This window comes from Macaca fascicularis, chromosome 13, assembly GCF_037993035.2.
Source record: "Macaca fascicularis isolate 582-1 chromosome 13, T2T-MFA8v1.1".
Taxonomy (NCBI): domain Eukaryota; kingdom Metazoa; phylum Chordata; class Mammalia; order Primates; family Cercopithecidae; genus Macaca; species Macaca fascicularis.
The window spans coordinates 96803863-96824056 of NC_088387.1; the positions used below are offsets into that span (position 1 = coordinate 96803863).

A 20194-nucleotide genomic window follows, 5' to 3' on the forward strand; every position below is an offset into this window, starting at 1 on the left:
TGCATGACCTGAAAGTTGGCATTGTGGCTAGAATGCAGAGAACAATGCTGGAATGAAGTCAGGTAGGCCAGCTCATGCAGGACCGTATTAAACAAACCAGTACATCCATTTTGGAAATGTGTACCAATTTATGTTTACTTCTTCACAGAGAAATAAAGTTACAAAAGCTGCAAATGGGAATTCTTGCTTTGTTTCTCCCCCAAAAAGTAACTTATCCCTTTGGGTTTGTTTAGATTTCAAAATCCTTTCCTTGAAAATCTAATGTCAGCTCACGTATTTGACTCTAACATTACAACTCTAAAGGTTAATTAGTGAAATGGAACAGAATAGAAGAAAAAGCCTGAGAAACAGAAAAGTGCTATTTGATTAGTTAAATCTTAGACATGCCCTCAGTCAGTCACAACTGCTCTGGGTATTTTAGAAATTAAAATGTATAAATAAACGTGTTGAGATGGGCCATGCTGTGGTTAGATTTTAAAAATTAAGTATATTTTATGCCGTTATATAGTCTTACTGAGTTTACATAGTACTTTTAAAATGTTGTAAATAAAAGCTCCAAAGCCATTTGACCTTGAAAGATTTCAGTACTCCCTTACTGCAAACAAGATAAGTCTCTTTACACCTGATAGTTTCTGATGCCAATTCTTTAATTCTTCTGAAAATGATCATTGTTAGAATGAATACTGATATGGTTGGGCGCTTTCATCTTCAGTTGATTTTGCAGAGTGTAGTTATCTGATAACTCTTGGGCCTCGGGAAGCATTCTTCTTGACTAGAGTTCTGTTATACAGAAACTCCTAATCCTCTAATCTCACACTGATACAAGTGCTTTGCATAAAGTGGGTGTAGTGCTCAAAAGAATTTATTTATAACCTGCTAGATAGGCTTTGTATTGATTTTTTTCAAAGACCTTCTTCTACATTGTTAAATAATTTGAGCAGCCAGCAGTGCACCCTGTAGCGTGCTTCAGCATCCGTATCATAACTTCTCCCTAGATGGGGAATGGGGCTGCAGAAACCTCTTCAGGCCAGCCTTCAAAGAAAGACATTTCACATTGATTATATTAGCCAGGAGAGGGAATTTGTTTTCCTGAAGTGCCTACATTTCTTTTTTCTTTTTCTTTCTTTTTTTTTTTTTTTTTTTTTTGAGATGCAGTCTTACTCTGTCACCCAGGCTGGAGTGCAGTGGCACGATCTTGGCTCACTGCAACCTCTGCCTCCCAGGTTCAAGAGTTTCTCCTGCCTCAGCCTCCTGAGTAGCTGGAATTACAGGTGCCTGCCACAATACCTGGCTAATTTTTTGTATTTTTTTAATAGAGAAAGGGTTTCACCATGTTGGCCAGGCTAGTCTTGAACTCCTGACCTCAGGTGATCCCCCCGCCTCAGCCTTCCAAAGTGCTGGGATTACAGGTGTGAGCCACCGCGCCCTGCCCTAAATTCCTTTTTTAAAAACAAAACTATAATGTGTGGTAAATTGTAGTCGTAATAGCAGATTCTTAAAGTGTCATCACAAACGTCACCAAGATGTAATCAGATGTTTTGTTCACCTTTAAGGGTTTTTTTTCCTTTATAAAAAAATTTAAAACTCATTATGGAAAACTTGGAAGACAGGTGAAAGAAAGGGGAAACCATCACCCATTGTCATGCTACCTCACACTTAAACGTTTCTGAGCAGCTTTCTTTCAGATCCCAGGCTGCACAGCCCCGTCACCTTGTCAGCTGCTCCAGGCATGCAGCATTCAGAAATATCCTCACAGCCTATTGTAATTAAAGATTGACACTCTCCTATGATGTTTCGCACACATTTAATGGCTCCAAACCTCCCTACATATTGTAATCATGTATGAAGTATTTTAAAAATATATGGATCCTTGGCTTTGCCTCAGATCTTCTGAATCAGAATCTCTGGATTTAGGGCCCATCAGTTTTTACTGAAAAAAAGAAAACTCCCAGCATTGTGATTCACGGTGAGCTTGGGAATCACTGCCTTCAACAGCAGATTGGATTTTTGAGAGAGAGGGTGACAACCCACAGCCCTCTGGGTAGTCTGGGGCAACTTGGGTGATGGGCAGGCTGCCCCTGGAATATAAAGAAAGCCTAGTTGATTCCAGACACATCTCTTTGGAACTCATCCTGCCACATTCATACAGACAGGAGTCTCTGGTCTCTTTAGGAGGCTCCAGAAATAATGCATGCTACTGGATTACCATTTGCTGACTGTGTCGGCGTCCCTTGGTTTTATAACATTTGCCCAGTTTGACTCAAAGGGGTCTTATTATCCTGTATTTTTCAGATGTGTCTCATCTCATTAAGATGATGGAGCTCTGTGAGTCCACCTGAACCTGAGAGAATGCTCCTGTGACAGGAAGTTAGAGGCACCTTGTCCTTCCCAGGACTTAAGGGACCTCAACATCTTATTCGCATGTAATAGTAAATGGATCCCACTCTGGAGCCTTCATTCTCAAATACAGAGCTTTAACTTTTATAATATGGTCCTCTCATCCCTAACTTTTTTGCCTTTCATTGCTCTGGCCTTAACGCCTCCATCCACTCAACCTAACAGTTGCATTTATTGTTAGGTCTTTGATTATTGTTTAATTGTTAGATGATCTCTCACCACCTTTTGTCTCCTAAACTCATTGAGCTTGTATGTCTGTGGCATTTGAGAAGTCTTTTTCCTCCAGATGTTACCCTGCCTGACTGCTTTGACCTACTAACAGAATGAGAAATAACAGCTACCATTTTGAGAGCCATCTGTATTTATAACCTGTGCTGGATATTTTAGAACTGTTACCTCTGGTTCTAACAGCAGCTCTGAAGGATAGTTGATTCCTAATGTGATTTTACAAAAAAGGAAACCGAGACAGAGCAAGGTTAAATCATCTTGCTCAAGGTTCCTCAGCTAGACTTGAGATTCAAATACAAGGTTATGTGAGTTTAGTTGTGGTACCCTTTAAATACCCTTCTGGGATCACTTTCCATGCTTACAGTCAGATATACACTACCAATGTTTTTTACTTAACATATAACATAACCAATGTTTTTGGTATTTGGTGCTAAGTAAATTGGTTTTTTCTTAAAACAACAAAAATCTGCAGGAGATGTTCTACAATGACCCAGTTCTGTCTGTTTTGACAAGAACTCTGATTCTTAGAGCAGTGCATCGATTTTGGATGCACATTGAAATCACAAGTTTTTGAAACTACTGCTGCCTAAGTCCACTTCCAGAAATCGATTTAATTGGTCTTGGATGAGACAGCCTGAGCACTGGGGGTTTAAAAATCGCTCTAGGTGAATGGAGTGTGTGGCCAAGTTTGATAACCACTGACCAAGAGAAACGTTTCTGGACTAGGGATAAACCAGAGTTACCTGGCATGTTAGATGTGACCCTTAGTTGAAACCATTAGTTTTAGATAGAGGGCACAAGGCAATAATGTTAGTTTCTCTGTTCATCTATCAGATTCCTCTCTGTAATCTGCCTCTTGGCAGAGGACCTGTACGTTTACTCTTTCAGGCCATGTTTTGCCCTTTATTAGGGCCCTCGTTAGCTCACCTTGAACTAGAAAAGACTAGATGTTGAGACTTTAGGCGAGCTTGCCAAATACAAGCCAAATTTCTGGGCTTATTAAAAGTTCAAAAATCTGAACCCTGAAGTTTTCTTGATTTTTGAAACCTGTTTGGTCTGGAGTACGTTAAGAGGAAAAAAAAAAATCTGTTTAGGGAAAAGTTGAAAAGGTGCATGTCATCATCTTCCTAGCCAGAATGCAGATTAAATACCATCTCTGTCCTAACTTTCTAGGAAACCTTACCTTCATTTCACAACTTAGGAATGCCTATGATGCCTGAGTGTCTTTGAAAAAAATATTTCTGGTTCTTCCTTAGGATTCAGGTTTCCCTGATTGAAAACAACCCTGGCTTTGAATTTGATACAGGTTTGGAACTTTTCAGTTTGTAAGTTTTTAAGACCCTGTTAAGTGTTTTATTACTTCAAAGGTGATCAAGAAACTTCTTGAAAGAGCAAATTCTACTTAATGACATGAGACCTCCATGAAGGAACTTATTAGATACACCCTGATTCTCCACTGCCCTAACATGCGATACTGAGTTGCTAATGCCCACATTCAGCACCAGAGGAAATGCATGCATCACATGACATCGCCTCATTAAAGCTGTCAGCATAACTTTACCAAACAAGTTATATAACAACCATGAAGCCATTGGTACAGGATAATATTCAGAATGTGACATGTAAAAATTGCAATGAGTAAAATATATTTTGTGTGTTGTTGAACAAAAGAAAATTGAAAGAAAGCAGTCCAAGGGCCTAGAAGCAAGTGATTATCTCCAATACCTGTGAGTAAGGCTATGTTAGCTGCCACTGGCAGATTGTAGGACAGCCCTTGAATCCATTCCTAGGGTTGTTCTGAGCTTCTTGGGAAATGGCCCCAACTGGGTTTTTGGAGTGAACCTGGTTCAATACAGATTGCCTCAGGATGTTCACTAAAAGTTTAGGCTTGCTCTGGACTCCCAGAAAACATTCGAAGAATCGGGTTGTTACACAGGTGGTTTCATTTTAAGGATGAAAGGAATAGGTTTGGGGAAGTAAATCACTGAGTTGAAGCTTCAGAGATGTCCTTCCACGTGAACCAGGAACTCTTCAGGATCCAGGAATCAGTTTATTTGCCTTGAGGTCTTCTGGATTGAAGCAAAGAGAGGGGAAAGGTAGGCCTGTAGGTGAATGACTTGGTGGCCAGTAGAAGTCCTGTTACCTGTACCAGAGGTTGGTCAGCAATCAAAAGCTGGCTTAAAATATTTCTGGAGATGTCTGCTGACGTCTGTAGGGGTGAATTGTTTTCAAGAATTTGCATTAAAATACTTCAGAGAGAAATAAAATATGGGATAGATAAAGCAAATGTGTCAAAAATTTTTATAACTGTTTAACCTAGTTTGAGTATATGGAAATACATTGTTTTATCTCCTTTTGCGTATGTTAAAAATACTCTTACTACATTTTTACGTAAGTTAAAATAGGGAACCATAAAAATGATAACTATATATTTTAACATTTCTCTGTGTGTCCTCATGTATATTTCGATGTAGGACCAAGCCCATTCATTGAGTGTAGATCCTCTGAAGCTCCAGGTTGTCTCCTTTGCATAAAATGTTCTCACATGTTGCAAGTTCAGCTTCCTTTTTCAGTCCTTTACAATGAAATGAGAACTTAATAACTCTTATGATGCAAGAGTACGAAATTTCTCTTTATAATTTTTCCAAATCTTTACAGCTGTCTTACCTTCAGCTAAGTCAGTGCCATTTTATTCTAGAAGCTTATCTCTATGGAGTCTCCAACTCATTGAACTTGGTTTTCCTAGAAATAGAAACCCTCTTTTCATCCTTATATCTCATTGGTTTATTTGTTATTTAATTAGATGACATAATTGCAAGTGCATTTGTTCCAGTGAGGAACAGACGAGTTTTGTTAAGCATGCAAACTGTGTTTTCCACAGAAGTCGAGTCCCTTCCAGTATACCTGCTATGCTCACTAAGTAGAGATCAGTTAAGAGGCCTTCAGCTTTAGTTTTTTTTCTGGGCATCTTTTGCTCTAGGTAGTACAACCCCCGAGTTGCTCACTGGACTGGGTACTTCCTTGAGTTTTAGTGGTGTGAACATAATGCTTTAACTACCAAGGTTCTAGAATTTTATTAAACCCCAGAACCATATGTCCTCCTTATGAGTAAGCGTTGCAGTGTTTATCTTCAGTTACTTAGAGTTCTGCCTTTGCTACTTGCTAGATTTACACATAAGAGGTGTATAGTAAGTTTATTAGATACAATTTTATTTTGCGTTATGATTATCAGCATTTGTAGAGGATTGTGCTGCCTCCTATCATTAAATCCTGTCCAGCATTGAGCATTGTGCTGCCTCCTATCATTAAATCCTGTCCACATCACTTTCACTAAATATTCCTATTTTACAGACAAGAAAATAAAGGATAGTAAAATAACTCAATGTTGCACAGCCAGAAAGTGGCAAAACTAGGATTACTAATTCATCTCCCTACTTTCATTCCTCTCCTACTACACTAAATTCTCCACCAAGTAGAAAGCAATGTTTATTTTTTAAACTTTATTTTAAAAGTGTTAGATTTACAGAAAAATTTTGAAGATAGTACAGAGAGTTCCCTATAATCTATACCCAGTTTCCCATATTATTATTATTCTGAGACAGGGTCTCGCTCTGTCACCCAGGCTGGAGTGCAGTGGTGTATCTCAGCTCACTGCAGCCTCGACCTCCCAGGCTTAAGCAATCCTCCCACCTCAGCCCCCTAGGAGCTGGGACTACAGGCACACACTACCAAGCCTGATTAGTTTTTTTGTATTTGTTGTTGAGTAGGGATTTTGCCGTGTTGCCCAGGCTGGTCTTGAACTCCTGGCCTCAAATGACCTCCCACCTCTGTCTCCCAGAGTGCTGGGATTACAGGAGTGAGTGACCCAGCCAAGTTTCCCCTGTTATTAACATCTTAAATTAGTATAGTACATTCATTGCAATTAATGAAGCAATATTGATACATTATTATTAACTAAAATCCATACTTTATTCATATTTTCTTAGTTTTTACCTAATGTCCTTCTTCTGTTCCATCCAGGCTACATTACATTTAGTTGTCATGTCATCTTAGGCTCCTCTTAGCTGGGACAGTTTCTCTGACTTTCCTTGTTTTTGATGACAATTTTTAGGAGACTAGTCAGATATAGACTGTCTAATAATTATAATTTGTCTGATGTTTATCTCTTGATTAGAACTGGGGTTATGGGTTTGGAGAAGGAAAAGGTAAAGTGACATTTTCATCATGGCATATCAAGAGGTACCTGCTATCAACATGAGTTGTCACTGTCAATGTTGAACTTGATCACCTGGCCATGGCAGTGTTCGTCACGTTTCTTCAACATAAAGTTATTCCTTTTCCTTTCCACACAGACTCTTTGGAAGGAAGTCACTATGCACAGGCTTCACTTAAGGAATGGGGAGTTAGGCTTCACCTCCTTGAGGGCAGAGTATGTCCATACCTTATTTGGAATTCTTCCGTATGGGAAATTTGTCTGTTCTTCCCTATGTATTAAATTACTCAGCCACTTATTTATATAAATGTAGAATAGTGTTTTTAACACATATAGTCAAATTTCATATTCCCCTGCCCAGAATCCCACAGTGGCTTCACACCACATTCAGAATGAAATGGAAACTCCTCTCCATGGCTTAGAGGCCCTGTATGGTCTAAACCAAGCTTGTCCAACCCATGGCCTGTGGGCTGCGTGCAGCCCAGGATGGCTTTGAATGTGGCCCAACAAAAATCCGTACATTTTCTTAAAACATTATGGGAATTTTTTGTGATTTTTTTTTCTTTTTTTTTTTTTTAGCTCATCAGCTATCATTAGTTTTTTTGTGTGTGACCCAAGACACAGTTCTTCTTCCAGTGTGACCCAGGGAAGCCAAAAGATGGGATATCCCTGGTCTAGACCCTTCATCTCATAGTGCCTCACTCTCACCACAGCTTCCCCACTCCGTCAGCACTGACCTGAACACCCCAAGCCCGAGCAGCTGTAGGGCCTTGCGTTTGCCCTTCTTTCTGCCCAGCAGGCCCTTCCTTCAGACCTTCACCTGGTTGGTTTCCTCATTTCATTGAGTTTCTGAGAGCCCTTTCATCACCACCTCATTTAAAAAGAATTTTCTGTCCCGGTTCACTGTTTCCTTACCCTGCATTTCTTTATTGCATTATCCCTACTGATGTTTATATTTATTTTTTGGGTTTCTTATTTTTCTGCCAGTGTAATCCGAGCTCCATGGGGGTGGGGCTATTCACCAGAACATCCCTAACTGGTAGAGCAGTGCCTGGCACATAGTAGGAGCTCAGGAAGTATCTGTTGAATAAATGTATGAACTACTTATTTTTTTGAAGAAATCATCTTCATGTCTCTCTGGCCAAAGTGTCCTGTGTCTTTATGAACTGGATGAACAAAGTGTCCTATGTTGTTATGAAATAATTCCCGTCTTTTTCCCTTCAGTGTCCTGAAGGCATTTTAGAAAGAGAGGCTTGGCTTTTTTTTTTTCTTCTTCTTCTTCTTCATGAGCACTATGGTGTTTAAGATTGTAAATAAAGTCTGAGTGCAGTAACTCACACCTGTAACCCCAGCACTCGGGAAGGCTGAGGTGAGCAGATCACTTGAGGTCAGAAGTTCGGGACCAACCTGGCCAACATGGTGAAACCCTGTCCCTACTTAAAATACAAAAATTAGCCAGGCATGGTGGCACGTGCCAGTAATCCCAGCTACTCGGGAGGCTGAGGCGGGAAAATCACTTGAACCCAGGAGGCAGAGGCTGCAGTGAACCGAGATCATGCCACCGCACTCCAGCTTGGGCGACACAGATTCTGTCTCAAAAAAAAAAAAAAAAAAAAAAAAATTGTACATAGATAAAAGTGCTAAGTTTCTGTTATTTGATGTATACTTGACTGTATTTAAAGTTTGATTGAGTGAGATATGCCATCACTGGACACTCACCACTGAGGAGTCCAACCTGCTATGTGCAGGTGGAGGTGCACAACAATGCCGGGACACCAGCTGCCCCTGGGGGAACTGCTGCCTCAGGATTGGAACCTTCCTCCACCCCTACTTCCTTATATTTGCATTACAATGCTTCTGGGAGCCAACCAGTCTTACCTGATTAGGTATCTCTATTGATAATGACCTGATTCCTGTATTAACCTACTCTGTGGAAGATCCCTTGGCTTTGCAGTCACTCAAAACCAGAAAGGTTCTCTAGATACTTCCAGAGAAATGCCACAGGGCTTCTTTTCATCGTCATATGAAGCAAATTTCTTTCGGAACTTACCTCCATCATTTTCCCTAGTCTCACTCTATTAAGCAACTGTTACTTTTAGCTCCAGTTTTCAGGAATTGCAAACCTGTTCTTCACAGCCAGCCTCAGTCTCAAGCAAGCTATTTTTCTGAAACTCAACTCAGGCTTTCACAAGACTGACTACAATATAGAAAATTTACTCAGTAGGCTGCCAGTCCATGCTTCTCTGGAGGAAGAAAACTCATCTTGGTTTTTTGGGGGGTTTTTTTTTTTTTCTTTTAAAAAGAAAAATACTTGGTAATTTGGTAAAAAGCCTCCTACCCAGATTTGCTATGCTGTTTTGCCCTTGTTTATTTAGAAGATGCCACTTGGAAAGATTTACTGAATCTTCAAGCTCTAGACAGGAGACAAGGTCTTCATGGTAGAACATGTTTCAGGCAGAGCCAAGAGTATACAAAGTGAAGCAGGGTCATCATGGAGCCCTCGGTGAGAGCTGCATTTCTGGTTAATCAACAAAAGGGAGCCACCACCTAGTCATCCCTTTTCCCTGTTCATGTTCATTGGCTACCATATTATTTCCCCCGCTCCCCCAGATGGAGTCTTGCTCTGTCACCCAGGCTGGAGTGCGGTGGCACAATCTCAGCTCACTGCAACCACCACCTCCCGGGTTCAGGTAATTCTCCTGCCTCAGCCTCCCAAGTAGCTGAGATTACAGGTGCCCGCCACCACACCTGGCTAATTTTTGTATTTTTAGTAGAGATGAGGTTTCGCCATGTTGGCCAGGCCGATCTTGAACTCCTGACCTCGTGATCCTCCTGCCTCAGCTTCCCAAAGTGCTGGATTACAAGCATGAGCCACTGCGCCCGGCCTGGCTACCATATTATTAAAGGAGTTAACGAGGGTCCGAAATATCAATGGATATGCACATCACAACCACATAATTTCTCCACAAAAGATATACAGATGGCCAGTAAGCACATGAAAGTATGCTCAACATACTAGTCATTGGGGAAATACAAATTGCCTTACGATGAGATACCACTTCACACCCATTAGGATGATGTGGAAAAAATAGAACCTTGATACATTGCTGGAAGGAATGTAAAATAATGCAGCCACTTTGGAAAACAGTTGGGTAGTTTCTCAAAAGGCAGTTACCATATGACCCAGTAATTCCATTCCTAGGTACATACCCAAGAGAAATAATAACATATCTCAACATACATGCTCAAAGCAGCACTATTCAAAACAGCTGAAAGGTGCTAACAACCCAAACGTTCATCAGCTGATGGATGGGTAAACAAAATGTGGTATATCCATATAATGGAATATTATTCAGCTATAAAAGGGAATGAAGTACTGATAATGTGCTACAACATGGGTGAACCTTAAAAACATTTTGCTAAGTGAAGGAAGATAGACGTAAAATGTCAATATTGTATGACTCCATTTATATGAAATATCCAGGATAGGCAAATCCATAGAGACGGATAATGGAGGTCAGGGCGAGGGAAGAGGGATGAGGAGTGACTACTTGTGGGTATGCTGTTTCTTTTTGGGGTGGTGAAAATATTCTGGAATTAGATAGTGGAGATGGCTTCACAACCTCATAAATGCATTAAAAACTACTGAATTGGGCCAAGCGTGGTGGCTCACACCTGTAATCCCAGGGCTTTGGGAGGCCGAGGTGGGTGGATTATTTGAGGTCAGGAGTTTGAGACCAGCCTGGCCAATGTGGTGAAACGCTGTCTCTAATAAAAATCCAAAAAAATCAGCTGAGCATGGTGGTGCACACGTGTAGTCCCAGCTACTCAGGAGGCTGAGGCAGGAGAATTGCTTGAACTTGGGAGGCAGAGGTTGCAGTGAACTAAGATCACACCATTTCACTCCAGCCTGGTGACAGAGTGAAACTGCCTCAAAGAAAAAAGTTACTGAATTATATGCCTTTAAAAAGTGGATTTTATGGTAGGAAAATTATATATTAATTTTTTAAAAACTCACTATTTGGAACTTGAAACCCACTAGGATGGTTAAAAGAAAAAAGTAGTAAGAAAAATAAAATAAAAATAAGTAAATAAAACAACAGGTGTTGGTGAGGATGTAGAGAAATTGGAAATCTCATTTATTATTAATGCAATTGTAAAATGGTACAGCCACTTTGGAAAGCAGTTTGGGAGTTCCTCAGATGTTAATTACGATTATCATATAATTCAGCAATTTTACTCCTAGATGTTTACCCAAGAGAAATGAAAGTAGACAAATACTTGTGAATGAAAGTTCATAGCAGCTTCATTTGTAATAACCAAAAGCTGGAAACAATAGAATACTACACAGCAATAAAAAAGAAGGAACTGCTAGGCCAGGCACGGTGGCGTGTGCCTTTAGTCCCAACTACTCAGAGGCCAAGGTGAGAGCCCAGGAGTTCTTGACTGCAGTGAGCTGTGATCATGCCACTACATCCTGTATACCAGCCTGGGTGACAGAGCAAGATCTTATCTCAAAAAAAAAAAAAAAAAGGAACTACTAGTTCATGGAAAAACATGAATTAACCCCAAAAACATTATGCTAAGTGGAAGCCAGAAACCAAAGACTTTGTGTTTATATGAAGTTTCTAGAAAAGGCAGAACTATAGACAGAAAGCAGATGCATGGCTGCCTGAGGTTGGGGGTGGGAGTGGCAACTGGTGACAAACTTGCATGAGGGAATTTTTTGCGGTGATGGAAAATATTCTAAAACTGGACTGTGATGATTGGTTGCACAACTGTTTACATTTACTAAGACTCATTGAATTGTGCACTTAAAACGGGTGGATTTATGATATGTAAATTATATGTCAAAAATCTGTTTTTTAAAAATCAGTCAGTCTAGAACTCTGGGTATATTTGGATCAGAAAAAAAAACTTTCTCCCCACTTCCCCACTTTAGACTCGTCCTCCCACTGACTTGAGCTTTAACTTTGATGCCAACAAACAACAAAGACAGCTTATTGCAGAACTGGAAAACAAAAACAGGTAAGAGCGCAGAGGCTGAGCCCACTTCCAAAGTCCAGGATTATCTGATTATCATTTTCCTTGGATGGCTTTTGACCGCCCAGGAAGACCTTGCCGTGGTGAACCTAGGCTAGCCGAAGTCCAGGGAATGCCCTGGGCACTGATTTGTGTCTGTCTGCTCTGGTAGTCCACAGCTCTGCTCACCTGCCCTCGGGGGATTCCTTTTAGCAGGGCCTTCTCCCACCCATCCGTGTGACCCCCTCTCACAATTGCATTTTTCACTCTGCTTCCCAGCAGCATTTTGCTGTATCTAGTCATCTTGTCCTGACCCATTATGCTATGTAGGACTGTCTGGTCTCTCCTTAAAAAAAAAAAAAAAAAAAAGAAAAACCATTTAAAGGCACAGAGAGCAGACAGCACACCATTATGTACTGAAAGGTAGAAGCCAGGTCGAGGAGACCTGACCTAAGGTAACAGGCGTAGGTAGAGGCAACACAGCTGTCCACTGGGGCATCGGGGACAGGGGGAAGGAAGGGGCAGGTAAGGATTAAGGGAAGTCAGCACAGGACCTGCATTAGGAGATTGCAAGGAGTTCCCTTTTCCTCCTCCCTGAGTGGAACAGAGTAAATAAAGTATTCTGGCTGTAATTTTCCTTTCATGGAGATTTTTCAGGTCCTTGAGAAGAGTATTTTTATGACTTTTTCCACCACAAAGGATTGCTTTGTTGAGGAAATGTCAGGTGAAGCAGTATTGAGAAGGTGTCCATTTCACCTCTTGGCCATTTGGAAGCAATCAGAACAAGATTGGTAGAGGAGGCGCTGCTAGAGTTGAACACTTGTAATAGGGAAAGAGGGAGCGTGAGTGAGAAGCACTGTGCAGCCCCTTTCCATTCACACGTCCTCTCCAGAGAGATCCTGCAGGAGATTCAGCGTCTCCGCCTGGAACACGAGCAGGCCTCCCAGCCCACCCCTGAGAAGGCACAGCAGAACCCCACGCTGCTGGCAGAGCTGCGGCTGCTGAGGTGAGTAGGGACACTCTACCACTTCCCACATGTAATCTGCTATGGATGGAACTTGTCTGAGGAAACCAAAGGAGTGGGGAAGAATCTGTTGTTCAGTATAAACAATCCTGTGAGAGCAAACCACTGCAGAGTTCACCCATTCTGTTACTGCTTCAGATGTCTGGGTTCCATTAGAAATCACTCTACGAATGTCAGCCATTATCACAGAACTTAGTAAATACCAGTCTCCCAGCTCCGGAACCAGCGGGGCACTGTTTATACTTCTGTGATTGCTTTAAGAAGACCACTGTGCTGCAGTCCCTCTTCTTATCTTGCTAATTTGTCTGACTTTGGAGACAGTTGGCGGGAAGAATGCTTTGCTTTTCCTGTGAGTATATTTTCCTGGCTCTTTACAGTCAGTGCAGGGCTCTGCCAAAGGAGAAGGATGCTTCCTGTGCACGTCTCTGAGACATGAAACCCTTGCACCATGGCTTCTAAATGAAGTGTCTCAAGAATCAGGAAACTAAGGACATAGAATGAGAATGGGATTAGAGAGCAGTGTTACCACCATGTGTGACGCTGTTTTGGAGGGAATGGGGAAGTCTTCACAGAAATGATCTGATTATTAGGGTCTTATTGCCTATGAGCCTTAGGGGAAGGGGTGTGTGTGTGTGTGTGTGTGTGTGCACGCACATGCGTACACACTCTTCTGTAAGTTAAGATATTATGGAAACTACATTTAGTGACTTGATTCTCACCAGATCTCTAGATTTTCAAATAGTGGGTTCTTTCTGTTTAGGTTGATTTTTAATTTGCTATTATCTGGGATTCTGTGTAGCCTCTTGTTTCTTTTCCCAGAGAATGGAGATTATTGTTTTCTGTAGATAGTTTAGATTTAGATCATCAATAAAAGTTGTCATAGTAGAGTCATAAAGAATTTAAACTGGTGCAGGTGAAAAAAATCATTAGATGTATAGAGATTTTCATTCTCCTAAAAATTTATTTTAGTTTCTTCATGTAGTTAGGCTGAGATTTGGGTGGCTCTGTGGTTCACTGCTGCACGTCTGGGGTGTTAGTACAGCTGGTGTCGTACTAGGGAGGATGGGAGCACAAATGTTGCTGACTTGGGCAGACTGTAAGTCTAGGCTGTTGGCATAAGATGCACCTGTTGTCTAGTGCCTGATTTTATATCTAGAAAAGCAAAAAGGCCTGTCATCCTGAGTCTAACTGTTGCTGAAACTGGGATTGCTGAAAATGCTCAGTTAAGCTGGAAGGATCTAAAAATTATCTTAGATGTCGTAGCAGGGCTAAGTCCAGGAATGTCACATAGGATAGCAAGAAGCAGGAATGTAATCTGAGACCAACGAGCATCTGAAGGTGGAGAAATCAGAAAGTTTTTAACCTCAAAAGGAGTTCCTATATCACTGAAGAAAGGAGGGACTATTTTAAATTGTGCTGGGACAGTTGTTTATGCCTATGTACAAAACATGTTGGTCTTCTACCCCACACTAATTACAAAAACCGACACCAGATGGATTCGACATGAATACAGAACTTTAAAACTTCTAAAAGACTCGGGAGGCTGAGGCAGGAGAATTGCTTGAACCTGGGAGGCTGAGGTTGTGGTGAGCTGAGATTGCGCCATTGCACTCCAGCCTGGGCAACAAGAGCGAAACTCTGTCTCAAAAAAAAAAAAAACTTTCTAGAAGAAAAGTAGGAGAATGTCTTCAGGATTTTGGAATAGAAAGTAATATCTTAGAATTACCATGAAAGAAGAAGTTGGTAAATCCACTTATATTAATATTAAGAACTTTTGCTTATCAAAAGACACATAAAGGGCTGGATTCGCTTGTAGGTATCTGACATCCGTCTGCTTTTGATCAGTGTGTATGAGGCCTGGGACTGCCAGTACCCAGTTAGTATAATAAAACAAGGTGGACAACTTCACCCATAGGGTGAGTGGCTATGAGCCTTGCACCAGGGTTGCCTTTTCTTCCTTTATTATTATTTTTAATGGTATGTTGCTTACAATAAAATGTATGACAAATGTGCGTGTGACAAACGTTTATGAAGCATAATAGTCAAATGAATACTTATGAACCCACATCCTATTTGAGAACTCATATATGACTAAAACAATGTCATCCATAGAAGTACCTCTCCCTTACCCCATTTCCTTGCCTTCACCTTCCCCACTGGGTGAACCCCTATCCAGAATTTGGTTTATCATTACCTTGTGTTTAAAACAGTATTATCGCATTATCACTATCCTATGTAATAAACTGTTTAGTTTTGCCTTTTGTTTTCTGATCTTAATAGAAATATTGTACTAATATGGTGGGGATAGTCCCAGAGGACTTCCCTGTATACCCCCTACCCCTACCATATTAGCCTTTAGGATCATTCCATGTGGTTGGATGTAGCTGTAGCTCATTCATTTTCACCCTATACCATAATTGTTTGGTCACACACAGTACAGATAAAGAATATAACATCCAGGCTCAGGAGTTCAGGGAAGGAAATCTTCCTAGAACATTGAATGAGTAGGTCCTTCTTCTGGAGAGTCTACTGCACTGGAAGTTTAGGGAGTATGAAGACTAGAAGACAATGAGTCCTTCCTAAAAACTTATAATCTGATTTGGGAACAAAACAGAAAATAATTTGGTAGTCAGTTAAATAGTATTGTGCAATGTCAATAAACAGTATGGATAAGAAATCTGTGCAGAGAAATATATATATATAATATAAAGTATATATACACGAGATATTTTACATATATAATACCTATATAATATAGGTATTATATCTATATTCATTCTCTACCACCTTTGTGTGTCTAATTTTCCTCTGGAAGCATTCGGACCCATGGAGGTGGTAGAAGTTGAGCTAGACCATGAAAAGTAGATAATGATTTGGATGGAGTGTAGGACAAAACATTTCAGATTGGAAGTGTGCTTGGGGTTCAGTATGATTCCCCCAAATAATTATGGCACATTTCAGAAAAGGGAAAGAGTCTTGGAACTAAAAATTTCTTTTCAATCATGCATTACATCAATCTTTTTTTTTTTTTTTTTTTTTTTTTTTTTGAGACGGAGTCTCGCTCTGTCGCCCAGGCTGGAGTGCAGTGGCGCGATCTCGGCTCACTGCAAGCTCCGCCTCCCGGGTTCACGCCATTCTCCTGCCTCAGCCTCCCGAGTAGCTGGGACTACAGGCGCCCACAACCGCGCCCGGCTAATTTTTTGTATTTTTAGTAGAGACGGGGTTTCACCGTGGTCTCGATCTCCTGACCTTGTGATCCGCCCGCCTCGGCCTCCCAAAGTGCTGGGATTACAGGCGTGAGCCACCGCGCCCGGCCATTACATCAATCTTTAGAGTGCCAGTGATAGGAGATACAATTTGCCAGGCAATTGAGATCAGATTCTAGAAAGTCTTAATTGTTAGGTCATTGGAAACCCTTGGAGAGTTCCAAATAATGATTTTGGTAAGTTCGGTAGATGTTAATTAGGCGATACTGGATGCCTGATATTTTCTTCATCCTTCAATACATGCAGAGATGAGTAAGGCCCATCCCTGACCTCAAGGATTTTGCATCATGGTAGGAATGGCACTGAGTAAAGTAAATTAAGTACCACCGAGGAGCACTAATTACTGTAGTGCTTAATCAAGCAGTCCCTGCTGCAGTGATCAGGAGCAGCTTCCTGACAGTGATGTTGGGTCAGACATTAAGGAATGAATAAGATTTGGAAGGTGAGTTATGTAATTATGGAGCCCACTTAGGAAAAGTGAACCATAAGCTGGAGGTCCAGACAAAAAGGGCATAAAATAGGAGGTGAGGTGCTAAGGATAGGAATGTAGATGGGATCTAGAGCCGCACTCTCCAATAGAAATGCAGGCCACATATGTAATTAAAAATTTTCTAACAGTCTCATTGAAAAACCAAAAAGTAATAGGTGGCATTAATTTTAATACTATATTTTACTTAACCTGATATTTTCAAAATATTATCCTTTCAACGTGTAATGAGTATTAAAACATGATCAAGATAGTTTGCTTTTTTCTGCACTAAGTCTTTACAATTGCTGAGCATCTCAATTCAGACTAGCTGTGTTTCAGGGGCTCAGTAGTCAGGCATGGCTAGTGGCTACTGTGATAGACAGCATAGGTCTAGATTGTGCAGGCAAGGGTCAGTGATGCTAGAAATTCTGTTGCGATCATTATGGGACGATGAACATAGCTTTGCTTTGAGCAGCAGTTTAAAGTTCATAGAACACCCTCATGTTTATTACCTTATATGATCCTCAGAATATTGTTGCTGTTACTAGTCCCCTTTTAGAGGAGAGAAAACTGAGGCTAAGTGACTTGTCTACGGTTGCATATTTGCGAAATACTGGGACTGATACTCAACTTTGAGGCTGTTGACTTCTATTCCACTGCTTTTTCCTCACCATAAAAGATGAAAGAGCCAGTTGCGGTGGCTCACACCTGTAATCCCAGCACTTTGGGAGGCTGAGGCGGGTGAATCACTTGAGGTCACGAGTTCGAGACCAGCCTTGCCAACATGGTGAAACTCCATCTCTACTAAAAATACAAAATTAGATGGGCATGGTGGTGATGCCTGTAATCCCAGCTATTTAGGAGGCCTGAGGCAGGAAAATCGCTTGAACCGGGGAGGCGAAGGTTACAGTGAGCCAAGATCGCACCATTGCACTCCAGCCTGGGCGACAGAGTGAGACTCCATCACAAAAAAAAAAAAAAAGCAGGATTAATCACACAAGGAGACTGTTTGATGTTTGAGGAAAGGAGTGCTTAGATAAAGCAAGCGAAATGGGAATAGAAAGATAGGCACATAAATTTTCCAAGAAAGAATGATCTGAATTGAGTTATTGATTGATTATGGGATATAAAGAAGAAAGTAACAAAGAGGACTGAGTTTTTCAGCCATGACACCTGGAAGGAAAAATAGCAGAGACAGAAAAGAGACAGAGACAAGAAAAAAAAGAGACAGAGACAAGAAAACCATTTAGGGAGAAAAATCTTAAGTCTGGTTTTGGACATACTGAGCTAGAGTAGATGGTGTAAAATGTATCCTCAAGGAAAAGTGACTGTTCTTGGACACAGGGAGCCATCTTGATCTGTCACCCTTCTTGAATCTGTCTAGTGTCAGAAGTACTTGCTACTGAACCCTGTTTTCTCTGAGCAGTTTAATATGGTTTATCTACTATTAATCTAAATTTGGGCTGATTTTATATATTTTTCGAAAAGCATTGACTTTCTAAAGAGTTTTTTGATCATTAATTCACTCTGGTAATATGAATAATATCTTTATATGGTCATGTAAACTTTCCAAAGCACTTTTACCTATGATTCTCAGAACAGTCCAGGAAAGTAGGCAAAACAGACATTATCACCATTTTATGAGGTATTGGAAGCTAAATGACTTGCTCAGCGTCTCATAACTGGTAAGTAGCAGGATCAGGTCTGAAATCCGTTTCACCTGGCCTTAGATCCATCTTTGAGGGTCCCTTTATCTGATGGGCTTCTCAAACTCTTGGACAGGCAAAGGAAGGATGAACTGGAGCAGAGGATGTCGGCCCTGCAAGAGAGCAGGCGGGAACTGATGGTCCAGCTAGAAGAGTTGATGAAGTTGCTGAAGGTAAGAGCCTGCGGCCCACGCTCAGTTCTTGTCATTCTCCCACCACAGCCTCAGCTGCTACCTCCCTGTGATGTCAGAATAGGATGAGGCTAAAGGCTTGACTTTAGCCTAGAATCAGTTTTCAGATAAATTTCCATAAATTTAGCCTAATTGGGTATAAAAGTCATGTAAATTAGTGCAAAGCCAGATTATTAAAAAACTTGTAACTGGAAGTAGGATAACGTGTTGAACAGTTGCTTTTATGAATACATAAGAATGTTTATAAATAGGATATTAGCTATGTACCAATGAATAATGTTTCTCAACTACTTAAAGTGGTGTTTGTTTGTTTGTTTGTTTGTTTTGAGATGGAGTCTTACTCTGTCGCCCAGGCTGGAGTTCAGTGGTGCCATCTTGGCTCACTGGAACCTCCGCCTCCCAGGTTCAAGTGATTCTCCTGCCTCAGCCTCCCGAGTAGCTGGGATTACAGATGCCCACCACCACGCCTGGCTAATTTTTTTTGTATTTTTGGTAGAGATGGAGTTTCGCCATGTTGGCCAGGCTGGTCTCAAACTCCTGACCTCAGGTGATCCACCCACTTCAGCCTCCCAAAGTGTTGGAATTGCAGGCGTGAGCCATTGCTCCTGGCCTTAAAGTTTCTGTTAAGACAAGTTTTCAAATATTCCACTTAAATACTTAACAAATATTAAGTGTCCTATTTCAATAAGTAGTACAGAGACAACCTGTATTAGGGTTCTGTAGAAAAATTGGACCAGTAGAATATATATAAAGATATCTAAGAGGGGATTTATTATGGGAATTGGCTTACAGTCATGGAGGTAAAGAAGTCTCATGTTAATGCCATCTGCATCCTGGAGACTGAGAAAGCTGGTGGTGTAATTCAGTCTGTCTCTGAAGGGCTGAGAGCCAGGGGAACTGATGGTGTGACTCCCAATCTGGGAGGTGGCTTGGGAGATGGGCGGTGTTGTGTTACTGGTTTAAGTCCCAGAGTCCAAAAGCCCAAGAACTTGGGGAGCTCACATGTCTGAGGGCATAGAAGATGATGTTCTAGCACAATAGCCCTTCCTCTGCCTTTTTCTTCTATCCAAGTCCTCAGTGGATTGGATGATGCTGCCCATGTTGGTGAAGACAGATCTTTATTCAGTCTAGTGATTCAAATGCCAATCTCTTTTGGAAACACCCTCACAGACACACCCAGAAATTATGTTTTACCAGCTAACTATCCTTTAGTCTGGTAAAGTTGACACATAAAAATAACCATCACAAAAACCAACCTAATTAAACCATTCTAGTCAGTAACTTTACTATATTAGGAGTAAGATAGCGTATTAGCTCTAGGTTTGGGATACTGGGGAACTGAATACATGCGTAATAAGTCAGGTCTATCTTGTGGTGTGATCATAGCTCACTGTAACCTTGCTTGAGCTGGGTTCTAGGGATCTGCCTGCCTCAGCCTCCTGAGTGGCTAAGACTACAGGCACACGAGGTCTGTCTATTCTTATTGAAAGCTGTATTACAACCCCTTTACCCCTGAGCAAAGAAAGGCATGCTTGGCATTTGAATGCCCTACCCTGGACAATTTTATTGGAATTGAACAGAAATATCTACCTGGTTACTTAGCAGCAATACCAGGATACTTCCTCCGCTGAGAACCTGCTGCATTTAGTAGTATGATACCGAGTTAACAGCCAGAGAA

At 41.1% G+C, this 20194-nt stretch overlaps 1 protein-coding gene across 50 annotated transcripts in view; it reads left to right on the forward strand.

Moving 5' to 3' along the window:
• DTNB (dystrobrevin beta) overlaps nt 1–20194 on the forward strand; it is a 302620-nt gene that overhangs the window by 236168 nt on the left and 46258 nt on the right. For all 50 annotated transcript variants that reach the window (XR_010580546.2, XR_012422596.1, XR_012422597.1 and 47 more), the window contains 3 exons: nt 11781–11866; nt 12753–12866; nt 18402–18498. Coding sequence is in view for 47 of the 50 variants with exons in the window: in XM_074012198.1 (XP_073868299.1) it covers nt 11781–11866; nt 12753–12866; nt 18402–18498 (297 nt within the window). In the remaining 3 variants the exon portion in view is untranslated. The remainder of the gene's footprint in view (nt 1–11780; nt 11867–12752; nt 12867–18401; nt 18499–20194) is intronic.